General features: G+C 36.6%; 2 protein-coding genes across 3 annotated transcripts; both read right to left on the reverse strand.

The window, feature by feature from the left end:
• Positions 1-2,334: 2,334 nt before the first annotated feature.
• LOC141817276 (rac-like GTP-binding protein 3) lies at positions 2,335-5,521 on the reverse strand. Of its 2 annotated transcripts, none has more exons than XM_074704962.1 (8): positions 5,209-5,521; positions 5,011-5,098; positions 4,790-4,899; positions 4,648-4,711; positions 3,598-3,662; positions 3,428-3,493; positions 3,105-3,208; positions 2,335-2,609 (listed from the first exon to the last, which is right to left on the reverse strand). In XM_074704962.1, exons 1-8 carry the CDS (start codon positions 5,311-5,313, stop codon positions 2,570-2,572), a joined length of 642 nt encoding a protein of 213 aa, XP_074561063.1. In that variant the 5' UTR covers positions 5,314-5,521; the 3' UTR covers positions 2,335-2,569. The 2 variants fall into 2 exon arrangements, with proteins under 2 accessions (XP_074561063.1, XP_074561057.1); XM_074704956.1 differs by having other exon boundaries at positions 2,335-2,612.
• Positions 5,522-11,698: 6,177 nt separating this feature from the next.
• LOC141818829 (RING-H2 finger protein ATL46-like) lies at positions 11,699-13,008 on the reverse strand. Its single transcript, XM_074706259.1, has one exon. The coding sequence runs from the start codon at positions 12,842-12,844 to the stop codon at positions 11,795-11,797; it is 1,050 nt and encodes a 349-aa protein (XP_074562360.1). The 5' UTR covers positions 12,845-13,008; the 3' UTR covers positions 11,699-11,794.
• Positions 13,009-13,563: the final 555 nt, after the last annotated feature.

Raw genomic sequence — 13,563 nt, forward strand, 5'->3', positions numbered from 1 at the left:
TCATCAAGTAAATATAGGGTTAACGTCGTACTCCCAAGAGTTGTCAAACTTTAGGAGTGGTAGAATGATAAATTTTGAATTATTTATGAATGTGTATGATATTTCTTTTCTAAATTATTATGCTCTTTTAATTTCTTATTGAATAAATTCAATGCTTCAAAATAAACATAGCGCAGTTCAAATTTATTGTTTTGAATCAATGTGTATCTAGGAAATGACGTATAACATATGTAATTAAGAATTTAGTAATATTTTTTATGATAGATTTGTTATTTATATATATAAGTGTATCATATATATTCGTCTTCAAAAATTAAAATTACATTCATTTTATTGAAATTATATATATATACGAATTTAGGAAAGACTATCAAATTATCAGTCATACCTAGGAAATAGTATTAACATATTCTTTTACGAATTTAAAAACAAATAAATCTTGATTTGAGATACTTCAAGGAAGAAATTATTTCGTTAAAGGAATCAAAATCAGTAAAAAATGATGTAATTTGAACATTTTTTTAATTAATGAGAATATTAATATATGAATCATTAGAAATAATTATTTTAAAAAAGAAATTGTAAAATATTTGTTAATTTAGATACAGACAACATCCAGTAGCATGAAGTAACAGAATACAAGCATTGACAGCAACTAACAAAACTTACTCAAAAAATAAATAAAAATGATTTTCAATTAATTGGAGAGCAGTATAAACAACCAGATACGTAAATCCAACTAAAAAGGAACAAAATAAGTTGATGTAATAATTGAATTTAATTGTCTTGTAGCTATTACTTGCATGAAATCAACCCTTCCCTTAGTTTCATCGTGTGCAAGGTAATGTGTTCTCTTCCTGGATGCAAGCTTATCTTGATGAGGAGAAAGTGATGGAGAGGAAAAGTACTCAAAGTGCTTCTCCTTTGTTTTTTTTTTTTCAAACTCATACTGAAGCTTTCTTCGATCTCAGGGAATCAAGCATCATGGTTCGATAAATATATGTATCTTCATTTTTAGCTTAGTCTTTGTTTAATTAAATGTGATAAGCGTGTTGATCTTCTCTCTTTTATGTGTTTCTTGTGTTGAAGGGGTTTCATTTGTGTGCTATTATATGCATGTGGTTTATGAGCTTAGTTTAATTAATTGAAGCAGTGTTTTATAATATTTTTATTTTATTGATCCTCTAGGCATAATTTTACATGCCTGTGATCGACTAAATTAGTGAAATAAGATAGTAAAGTAAAATTTTAGTTTTGACATAATTGCTAGGTTTCATTTGACATCAGCTTGTTTGACTTGTTCATCGATCTACCTAACTTTGACATAGGTTAGATCACTGGACGTGCTTGTTGAATCAGAACTACTCAGGTAGATTGAGTCAGTTGACTCAGACGCATAATTTTTTTACAGTCTATGTCAGCCCAGTTAATTCATCCAACTTGCCTTAAACTGATGGATCAGGACAGTCTACCCACTTACTTTAGCCTGTACATCCACTTCAATTAGTCTAGTTTGACAGTCAAACTCATCCAGTCTACTTGGTCCATCCAATCCAATCCAATCCAACAAGTTAGCTTGGCCTACACTAAGCTCTATGCCTTATCTAACTCAACCATCTCAGATGGTCCATTTAGATTAGTTGCTCTGATTAGCTCTTCCAAGTTGCAAGTCAGTCAACATTCCAACTTAGTTGATTTGATTAGCCCATCGAACCCAGTCAACTATTTCAGTGGACCTCTAAAGCACTTTACCAATACATCCTTAAGACTAGTCCAGTCCATCTCCACGAGAAGACATTCTATAGCTTTATATTCCTTTCCGCACAATCCTTAGGACCAGTCCTATACCTCCCATCTCGCGAGTCATTTGACTTAACTTCAACTATAATCTGCACTAGCGGTACCATCGGATTTTGACTCATTTGAGTTCGCTTCAAATATAAGTGTGGACAAGAGTATCGAGTGTCAGATTCATTGGATCTTTTGACTCATTCGAGTACACTCCAAATATGCGTTGACAAGAGGATGAAGTGAGAAAAGGATATTCACTTGGTAGTCTCACATTTTCAAAGGAAGATTCTTAAAATTTCACCTCTTAACCAAGATCTCCAAATCAAGAATATTAAAATATACTTGGATATCAAAAAGTCCCCCAACCTAAGCGGTTTACATTTCCCCATCTCCCTCTTCAACTTTAATAATGAGCACATATTTCTTATAAATAGTTATTATAGATATACAGGTACCAAAATAATCACAACAAACTATCTTGCCTTTACAATCTCAAATTCATTCATACTATAGCTACTCATTGACACAACATGCTATTTCAGGTTAAGCTCGAAGTTTAAACCAATCATGATTGCAAGGAAGCCTTAATTACAACAAAAGCCAATCCTGTAAGTAAACATCTACGATCCTTCAAAGTTAACATGCCTATGTTCTACGATTGAACAATTTGCATATATATGGAACTCCGGCACTGTCAAACTTGATCTGATGCATTCTCAAACTTCATCTCGCGATAGAAGCATGAAAGGGAAAGATTTACTAACCAGTGAGAGTGTTTTCACTTGAAGCATACAAGTTTCCTTCCGGCTAAAACGTTCCTGCTGTGGCAATAGTAAGTTTATTTTTCAATGCAAAGGCATAAATGAAGATGATCACGTATGACAAAAATATGAATCCGCATAATCCTTGCAGAACCATAGAACCACATGATGTGTGCCAAGTGAATTTAAACTTGTTGCGTGACAAAAATTAAGATTGGTTTCTTTCCTAACCAACTCGAGCTTTTGGAATAAGTGTGAATCGATCAACTTTAGTAAGGTATCATACAACTTTGTTTCAAAGCAAGAGGTATTGGGTTCAAGTTTTGCTTGTGAGATGATGAATTTCATATGTCAGATTTGAATCAGTCAAAATGAAGCATACCCAGCCACAGTGAAGGGGGATTGTTAATTATATAAATATAAAGATTGATCTCTTTGTTAACCACTTGAGCTTTTATAAATGATTAATCAATCAAATATAACAAAACTAAACTTATTACTTATGCAAATACATGTTAAACTGGCATGTTTGACTGAAAGGAAAATGCTTACATTAGTAAACACCTATGCCGTGGTTTTTTCTTCTTTTTGTCTTTCTTTCTGGAGGGAGGTTGAATAACTACTTTGATGGCAGCATCAAAAACTGCCTTGACATTCTGCACAAACGGGGAAAAAAGTTAAGGTCATAATGATTGTGAAAATAAACTAAGAACAAGAATGAAAAATCTATAAATCAGAAACTGAAGAAAAGGTGAAGATCAAGGGTATAATTTTTCATCTTTCACAGTGTATTGTGTGGTTAGCAAGTTCTATAGATACATGCAATGATACACACAAAAGCAAATTTGTTTATCATAAAATTGCAGGTGACTCACCTGCTGAGTTTTTGAACTGCATTCTACGTAATATAAAGCACCAATCTGCTTACGGAGTTCCTCTCCCTAGCATCAAGAATCATTGCAAAATATATATATATGTATATATATATTGGCAAATAGAGCATAACACAAAGGCTGGTACAGCACAGCACAAGTGGAAAAATTACCTGCGCAGTAGTAACAGGCACCATACCAGGATGATCTGTCAAATAGTACTTATCTTCACGAAGATCTGTAGATAGAGAAATGAATAGCATTTGTTGATGATTAAACAAGCCAACAAAGTTGAAAATTGACTCAATGATGAAGGAAATAACAACTTTATTTCAGTAAAACTATTATTGGCATGACTGAGTGTCTTTTCCTTGTTTGGTCAAAGTTTAATTTTTTATTGATTACTAGGACTAGAAAAGTAGTGCCAAAATTTAGAGCATCAACATTGGGAACAATTTGTTTATAGAAGTAGAAGTCCTTTAGCCTTTGTTGTCCATATTTCATTTACCTAATGCATGGACTCCAAGCACTAATCTTTAATTAACCATTACTCTTATATCTGTTCTCAGTATCTACTCACAGTAGACAGCAGTTAATCCAATTTTCTCAGTGTGGATCGTTCAGACCATAAAAGATATGAATCCTCTGATTTAACATACAGTTTGGTGTCTTTTGATTCTACAAGGTGCTAAGATAATCAAGGCAACTTTATGCCTTTCTTCATTGATGGGGAAATGATTTTTTTAACTTTCAATTTGGAACTATGGTTAGTTTTGTCAAATATTTCAGGATGGTTTGCATCAGCATTCTCCATAACCCCAAAGGATCTGCTCACCATAGATCCATTCCTAATTTTATCCTTCTTTGATGCAAACCATGCAATAATGTTGTAGTTAGAGATTTTAAGCATTGTTTATAAAACAAATCTATGATTTAGAACTCCTTGCAGAGAAGCAGAGGCAAAAAATAACACAATGTGGTGTGTTCTTCCTGAGAGAGAGAGAGAGAGAGAGAGAGAGAGAGAAATGGATGGAAATATTTCAGGAATATTCAGTTCATTTACTAATAGAAGAGAAAAGCTCCACAGATGATGGCAGATCTATAGTTCACATAAAGAGAGGTTCAAAGGCATTTCATAATCCATATCTGAAGATTGAAAAGGGGCAGTAGCAAGAATTAAGACAATTGTACCAAACTGATCATTGTTCTTGTGGTTAACTTACCCAACTTAGTGCCGACCAAAACCACAGGAACTCCAGGTGCATAATGATTAAGTTCAGGTATCCACTGAAACCGTTAGCAAGAAGAATATTAGGTCAAGATAAAGAACACTGAGACTGATTGTAAGTGCCTAGCTCTCATCACCTTCTTCATAACATTTTCATAGCTCGCCCGACTCACCAAGGAGAAAGCGAGCACAAAGACATCCGCCCCTCGATAGCTCAATGGCCTCAATCTGTTGTAATCCTCTTGGCCTGTTAAAAATTTAACTCAAATACTCAGGACTTTCACATCCCAAAATCAAAAGAGAGACAAAAATTAGGCTCTCGACAGCTGAACGAAGGGACGAGATAGAAAAATCTCACCAGCAGTATCCCAAAGCCCTAAATTAACAGTAATTCCTTCCACGACCACGTTAGCGCTGAAGTTATCGAACACCGTCGGTATATAGTCCTTCACCAATAAAAGTCAGATCAAGAAAAAAAAACTCGATAAAAAAGTACAAAAGGAAGAAAAAAAAAGGCAAACCCTAAAAATCGCAACGAAGAAGAAGGGAGACTAACAGTTGGGAACTTGTTGCTGGTGTAGCAGATGAGCATGCAGGTCTTCCCAACAGCTCCATCCCCGACCGTCACACACTTGATGAATCTCGAAGCTGTCGACGCCATGAGCCTGGCAGGAAACCGAGCAAGAGGGGAAGAGAGAGAGGGAGAAAAGAGAGGAAAGCTGGTTGCTTTTGGGAGCAGAGCAGAGCAGATGCAGATCACATGAGTCTAATTGGCCAAAAAAACCGCAGCTTTTGGTGGTTTGCGGGCAATTGGGGTTGTTCCTATGGCTGCATGCGGTGCCCCAGCGAGACTGATTGAGATGGTGAAGAGCGTGTTGGTTGCTTGCGGGAGGTGATATAAAATAAATACATCCAAAGCGGTCGGTGGTTAAAGAAATAGGAGAAAGTGATTTATTTATGTTTTCTTCAGGCCGCAAATAAATCCACACATATAATATGTTTAATCTAGTCATTAATTTAAAACTTTGAAATTAATGTAAATATTTAAAAATAATATTAAATCGCCCTTAACAAATTTACTGAAGTACTTGCTAAGGAGAGTTTCCATCTCCAATGTATTATTTTCTGTTTACTTCCTCCCCAAATGACTCTATCATTTCTAGAGAAATCTGCACTTAATCCAGCAGTAGTAATTGACAATGAGGACTCAATGCCTATATTAACAATTTACAATTTTAGTTCTAAATCTTAATATTAAGGAAATGTGACAGAGTGTGCTGTCAGCGTTGACTTAATTCTATTGACTTGGAAAGTGTTAGTTATTAAAATAATAATAATAAATATGTAAGAACTTTAGCTTTCATGTCCCTCTCATCTTCTATTTCAATAAAATCTCATTATTATTATTATTATTTTTCACGATTGCTTCTCCTCTTCCTCCTCCTCCATTTTCAAATCGGAATCGGTTAAAACAGCTGGTTTAATTTTATTTTGATTCAGCTTATTATTAACAAAATATTTTTAATACAAATAAAAAGAATAGTTTTTTAAAAAATAAATACATTTAAAAAATAAATGAAAGTTGACATGTCTTCAATTTAAGAAGTTAAGATAATTGAATAATAATAAATTTAATTTAAGTTTTATACTGAATAAAACAATTTCCTAAACAAATTCCTTGGAGTCGATTAAATTTTCTTTCTTCTATTCTTTTAAATAAAAATGAATCAAGAATTAAATAGAGATTAATTATTTACTCTTCCATGTGAAATTAAAGTAAATGATGTTAGGAACACAGAACATTAATTAACAGAACATTAATTAGGAGATTCATGTTATCAACATGTGGCAGAGTTAAAGAAGCTTTGTGTGCTGCTTAAATTAATTAGGTTACTTTAGTGGCTAAGTTATAGTTTGCATGTCAATTGGCATTAGATGATTGGAAATAGAGAAAGTTTTTTTTTTCCTTTTATTTCCTTTAACTTGGATGGGAAGAGAAAAATAAAGGAGAAAGCAGAGAATCTATGTCCCAATATTTAACGTCAACATTATCCTCATTAGGTAATGACACCAAAGGGAAGGGCCGCCGAACTCATTGCCGCAGCCGTCCTCGTCGTCCAATGCCTGACCACTCTGCACACCTAATGACCATAGCAGCAGGCAGCCTGACGTGACGTCCCCGCTCATGCACAACAAACATTAGTAGCTTTTCAATCTCACCTCGCCAAACACAACATCGCATTCGCATTGTAAGGGAAAAACAAATTAGATTTTTCCCTCCTATGGAAAGAGTTTCATCTTTAGGATGGACGCAAATTTGGGAAACATCAAGCCGTGAAGAGTTTTTATTTCTTTCTATCCTCTCTGTCAAAAACCCACCCTAAACTACGCAAGTAACAAGGGAGAACTCTTTGATTTTTGGCACTCTCCTCTCTTCCCAGTAAAGAAATCCTTAGAATTTGGGAGAGAATTGAGTTCATGAACATGACAACACTTTGAGTTTGAAGGCAGAGTTACTAAATTTCTTTATACTTGCAGCAATCATCAACTTTAGCATAAAAGACCAACTTTTAAGCATTAATGGCTTGGAAGATAAGATAACTAATTCGAAAAAAAAGAAGATTAAGGAATCATTAAAGACTTGGAGAAAGCTTAAAGAGCAAGGAAATTGAACTGGAAAAGTTTAAAGTTGGAGATATAAAATGGAAAAGGATTGTATTAAAGACAGGCTGAAATGACAAGAACAGAGAATTAAGAACAATTTGAATCTTACCCTCAAGTAACCTGTCAAATCTGAAGCAGCAACAGATGTTAATTTTCACATCCTAATGGTCCTTCAAATTTGATATCAATCAAGTAGCTAACCATAAGCACAATTAGACAGAAAGACATGGTTCAGCATATCAAGGTTTTAGTAGTAAAGTGCACTACATTTCAGAGACCAAACTATGTTTCAAGAACTGGACTCAAATTGGGTGAGTACTGGCTTATGTATGTGAACCACCAGTTTAACTGAACCTTACTCAGAATAAGCTTACCAAAATGTTGAGACGAATATAAGAGCAAAAGCACAGTTATCAAGTGGTTAAGTTGACACCATAGTCGCAACAAAGAACTTAACGTCAGACATGACATTTTTTGGACGAGATCTAAATTACTCTAACACTACTAGCCAGATTCCACCATTTCAAAATCATACTTGTAGTTTCAAACCTAATGTCTTAAGATGCAAAATAGGATCATAAAAAGCCTATCTGATAAAGTTTTGGCTCCTTTGATAGAATAGCATGAAAAAAAAAAAAGTAAAAAGATTCGGCGTAGGCTATGTATATAAAGAGTTATATAATATGAGAGCAGAAGTATACTAAGACTAAGACAAACCTATCTTTCCAACACTAAGTGAAAAACCTCATGCCTACTGCTCTCAAACACCAAAATCTTCTTGAAAATAAAACTTTTCTCTAAAGCCTCTTAGAGACTCTAAATGCACCCCCACAACGATCTCCAAGGATCAGTAACATTATCGTTAAGAAATTCACAACCATCATAAAACTTCAACTGCCAGAATGTTAATTATGAAAAACTAGCGATAAAATCACAAGTTTAGATTTATTTGACCAACTGGGCAAGACTGGGTCGATTAAGCTGAACCCAGTACTTAAAGCATCTTTATCAGAGTATATAAGAAGTTCTATAGCATAGATTTTCTTTCAAACTCTAATCCCTACTTTATTTCATAATTCCATATGCTAAAATGTTATCAACAATTAATAAATTAGGCCACAGGATTCAATGGAATTGAAGGTGCATTTGAAGTTGGAAATGGACTCGATGCCACATATGTTGCCTTCATCTTAAATAAGATTGAGTCCCTCAACGTACTAACAGAAAAATAAAATCTGTGTTGGGTGGTCCTCCTTTAAATCTCTACTAAATTGTCAGTGAATGACAATGCACGTAATGCAAAATCATCAATTAATTCTCTACTACAAGCAATACCTTGCAGTTTGCACTACAAGGAAAGACTGAAGGATATCTATCCGTTCATTATGACTTCTTCCTTGGTTTTTATTTAGTTTCATGACTTACTATTATATCGGTAAAATAGAATTATTTATCTCCTTCCTTAAACTCAAAGTCACCTGATATAAGTAGAGCATATATATGTTGCAATTTAATGAATGTGTTGCTAGCATGAGATTCAATAAAGATATCTAACAAATGTTAGTTTGAAAGAGCATATTTTAACTGAAGTGCTTCTTGAAGTGATTGATGCTAAATAAAGTGACAATGTATTTCAATATGTTTGGTGTGTTTGTTGAAAATATTATTATGAACGTATGTAGCATTTTGTTGTCATTTTAGCAAAAGATGGAATCCACCATCCCAGCGGCCTCACACAGTCGTCCCCGCAACCATATGTGATGAGGTAAATCGAGAAGCTGCAGTTGGCTACGACGGAGGAGGCATTGCCGAGATTCAACACTTGTCCACTTCAGTAACTCTGCTCCGTCGTAACCAACTCAACTATGCTCCGGGGATAACATTTTGTTGTCATTATATTTGGTGTAGGTTGTGACACATCGAGATAAGTTAAACTAGCGATACCATGCTTATGCTCATCAAAAAGATAGAAATAGGATTTAGAACTAAACAAATCATGAAGAATCAAACTAAACATGCTCATCAAATGACTGTTCTTTGTTGTGTATGCATGCACTTCTTTGTTGTGTATGCATGCACTACATAGGATTCAGAACTAATTTAAACATGCTGATCAAATGATTGTTCTTTGTTGTGTATGCATGCCTACATAGGATTTAAAACTAAACTAAACATGAAGAACCACCCTAAACATTCTCATCAAATGATTGTTCTTTGTTGTGTATGCATGCGCTAATAGCTTGGATACCAACTTCAATACTTTGGTACATCTGGACTGTAATGGTAAATTTATTTAAAAACTGAATCCTCACGTCTCACGAAGCTTAAGAGAATTACTTGTGATAAGGTACTTATGGAAAATATTGCTGCAGTATTGAACAGGTTGTCTGCCACAGTGTAGAAATTTTGTAAATAGAAGACAAGATCTGTGGAACACCAAAGCCGCAAGACACTGTAGGGTCTTATTAGTCGCTATAGGGGGGATGAATAGGTAATCACTTTTTGTCATTGTTTTTCTTTCTATCAGAGTCGTTAATAGCATAGCGGAATAAAAAATAAAAAAAATATAAAACGAGACACAAGATTTAACGTGGTTCGACAACCCCTGGGGTTCTTACTCTACCTATGCACTCAACCATGAATCCACTAGTTTCTTTCTCCTTTTCGAATAACTTCCGGAGGTGGAGAAATCTCTTACAAATTCACAAGGCAATCAAAAATACAAGATAAGAGTAGTAATATAGAGAACAAGCATGTAAGTAAAAAAACAAACTCAAGTTGGTCCGATCTAAAGGCGTCAATGCCGCGACACTCCTCCTAATCCTAACGCTTCTCGGATCACACGAGTAGAACCTTGGATGAACTTTCGAGCACTTAGAACAGAGAGAATAAATGCAATTGTTACGAGAAGAGATGACCTCTACTCCCTTTTTATAAAGCTCGATCGACACTTCTCCAGTAGACTAGAACTCCCTTCGGTCGACTGGACCTCCGCTGACTCAGTTGCAAACTCGATCCCCTTCGAACTAAGTCTTGACTTTCTGATCAACTAGAACACCCTCCGATCGTCTAGAGCTCAATCAAAACTTATCCGAAGACCGACTTGTTCAAACCAGATCACGTCGATTTCCGATCGACCAAAAGGGTTTGGTCGATCGGATTTTTCAATCTATCAGACCATGGGTCTGATCGCTTGGATCAGTTCCCAATTAGTCCGACCCGAGTCTTTGTCTGGTTGTTGTTTCTTGCAAAATAAACAAGCAAACAACAAGTAAAAATGTAAAACCTAGTACTTGGTTTACTTAATCTACTAGATTCACTTTCTTTGCCCCAGCAAACAACAAGTGTTCAGCTCTCAACTGCCCCTTTTGGATTAAACCTAGTTTCCAACTAGCTTTCCCTAGTTCCCAATTAGGTCTTCTTCCCCTACCTAGCCTTGCTATGACTTCACTACCTGGTTCCCAATTAGGGCATCCACTGCCTAGCACGCTAGGACTTTTACTGCATGTTCCCAACTAAAACTTCCACTATCTAGGATTCACTCTCTTAGAATTTTTTCCTTAATTGGAGTTTCCTCCTTTAAAACTTCTCCCTAGGTTCACTCCCTTAGAATTTTTCCTTAATTGCTAAGTATTTAATCTTACTTGGACTTTTCATTCACTTTCAAACTTCAAGTCAACCGTGATCAAGTTATTTGATCCCCTGATCAAATTCTCTTAAATATATTAATCAAATTAAACCATCAAAATTTTGAAGGCCTGAAGGCCGATTGCACCACCAACAGAAACTATATATATATATATATATATATATATATGGGACAAAAAAAACTGACGATGAATACAACGTTGATGCAGAAATCTTGTTTGCAAAAAATAACTCGTGTAATAGTAGTGTCATGCTCAATGATGTATTGTATATAGCATGTGACCTTTTTCTGCACCACGGAGCTAAGTGCACATACTGTTGTTTTTTAGTGACTTGATGGGACCTTCAACGTTATTGGAGACTACACCAGACAAAAAAAAAAAAAAAACCACAAAATAAAGTGTGCAGCGGCAATACAAAAAATCTGATAAGGTGATCTCATTCACAGAATCCACTGGATTCCTCATCATCGCCCTATGAACGAATTGCGACCACAGAGGAAATATGGAGGTGGGCTTAGTGGGTTTTTGATCAAAGAACTACTAGATCTATCTGTCTATCACAGATCTTTGTAACATCCAAGCAGTTAGAAGCTAAAAAGCCGACATAAGATGACATGAACTCACAAAATGAACTTGGAAGACCTAGAAGCTCAAGACAACTAGCCATTTGATGTCGGTTTTCACCATTCAAGGAAAGCTCAGGTGTTAAGCTTAAATGAATCAGATGGGCATTCCAAATAACTAATTAAAGAAGAAACCGTCACTAAAGGATGAGATTAATCGCATTATAGACTTACAGTGACATTTCATACAACTTACACGGTTGATTCAGTCCATGGCAAAAAACCCCTCTAAAGATGCAGCATCTGACCAAACTGGTAACTTGCCCTTCTTATCGGACCACTGCCAAATCTTTGACACAGAAAAGCTCTCATCCTTGCTTCCCAATCCCAACCTCCTCCCCTCATTAGTAGCAAGAACCACTTGGAGATTGGAATCAGCAAGCACATACTGGTAGTAGCCCATGGAGAAGCACCTCCTTGCATCCAAATTGCTACTGCTAGTTTCCCCTATTTGTCTTCTAGGGTTACTGCCAATTTCAATATCACTACCATCGCTGAGATTGCTAACATTGTCATCGTTGCTCAAGTTCTTGAACTTCCCAAGCCTCACAGGGAGCATTCTCTTCTCTGAGCCAATCTCCTCTTCCGACTCTCTGGAGTCGTCAAGATCAAACATTGGGTTCGCGACGCTGAGCCCTTGGGCGAATATTGGCCCCCGGCAGAGAGGGCAAGTGGAGTTGGAGAGCAGCCATGTGTCAATGCAGGTGAGGTGGAAGGCGTGGCCACAGATCGGCAAAAGCCGGAGCTTGTGGTCGGCCTCGAACTCGCAGAGGCAGACGGCGCAGTCGAAGGGCTCCTTGGAGCCGAGGATCTCCCTGTAGAGGAAGAGAGGCAGAGTGTCGATGAAGGTCTGGTCGAGGCCAGAGTCGTGGAGGCGGAAAAGTTGGCGCAGCTGTCTCTGGAGCGAGCCGGAGCCGACCGGGTGGAGGTGGGGGGAGGCGGACGCGGTGGTGATTGAAGAGGAAGAGGAGAAAAGGGGCTTTTTGATGAGGCACTTGAGGAGGACATGGACGAAGCCGGAGACCAACAAGATAAGAGCGACGACGATGACGGTGAAGAGGACGACGGGGCTTATCCTGCCGCCAGTGGAAGATGCTGTTGCAGTGAATGGCGGCGGGGGCTGAAATGGGAGTGAGTCCCTGCTCAAGATGCTAAGATGAGGAGTAGATTGAGATGATCGGCTATTGCCGGCCATGATCTGGGACAGGAAGGCGAAAATTTGGGGCAACCATCTCTCTCCTTGAGCACAACTCATTGATGAGAAAACAAAAGACGACGATCGATACTGGAAGATGAAATCCCAAGGCAGTTAGGAATTGGATGGATCTGTGTGTTCTAACGCGATCGGAGATTGTCGCGAGTGAAGTGGATCAATTTGAGTGTGGATTGAATGTTACCAGATTCCGTCCGTCCGCGTTGTGGTGTGTCTTTTATTGGGGTTGGAACGATATTGATGATACAAAAAGGACGCTGCGAAGGACGAGGATGGGTTGATAGGGATGACAAATATATCTACGGGCAGGATTGAATTAGTCCAAGTGATAAATTTCATTTTTTTACTACAGTAAAAGTTTCAAATTGATCAGCAAAAGTTTATGTGGAGCATGACTCGTGGGCGGGCGCAGAATGTCAGATACAGCACGAGCCCAAGCATGATCGTCTAACATTGTGTTAAGAAAGAGTCGTGCGTGGTTTGTTTGGCTATTCATGCCTTATCATTTAATCATCGTAACACATTGAATATTATATAATAAACATTATACCATTCATAATTTAATTTTCATTTACTCTTATCTACCCTTGAGAAGGTGAAACTGCCTTTAGCATATAGTTGAGTTGATTATAATGAAAAAAAATTGTTGAAGAGGACAATTCTGATTTTACATTTACTGATTCAGTGTGACAGTGAGTTACAATATTTTTTATATATTTTATCCATTTATATTAATTATCATTATTATATTATCATCTAAC

Source organism: Curcuma longa, chromosome 2 (genome assembly GCF_044706935.1).
Source record: "Curcuma longa cultivar G26 ecotype Majalengka, Jawa Barat chromosome 2, ITB_CL_G26_1.1, whole genome shotgun sequence".
Classification (NCBI taxonomy): domain Eukaryota; kingdom Viridiplantae; phylum Streptophyta; class Magnoliopsida; order Zingiberales; family Zingiberaceae; genus Curcuma; species Curcuma longa.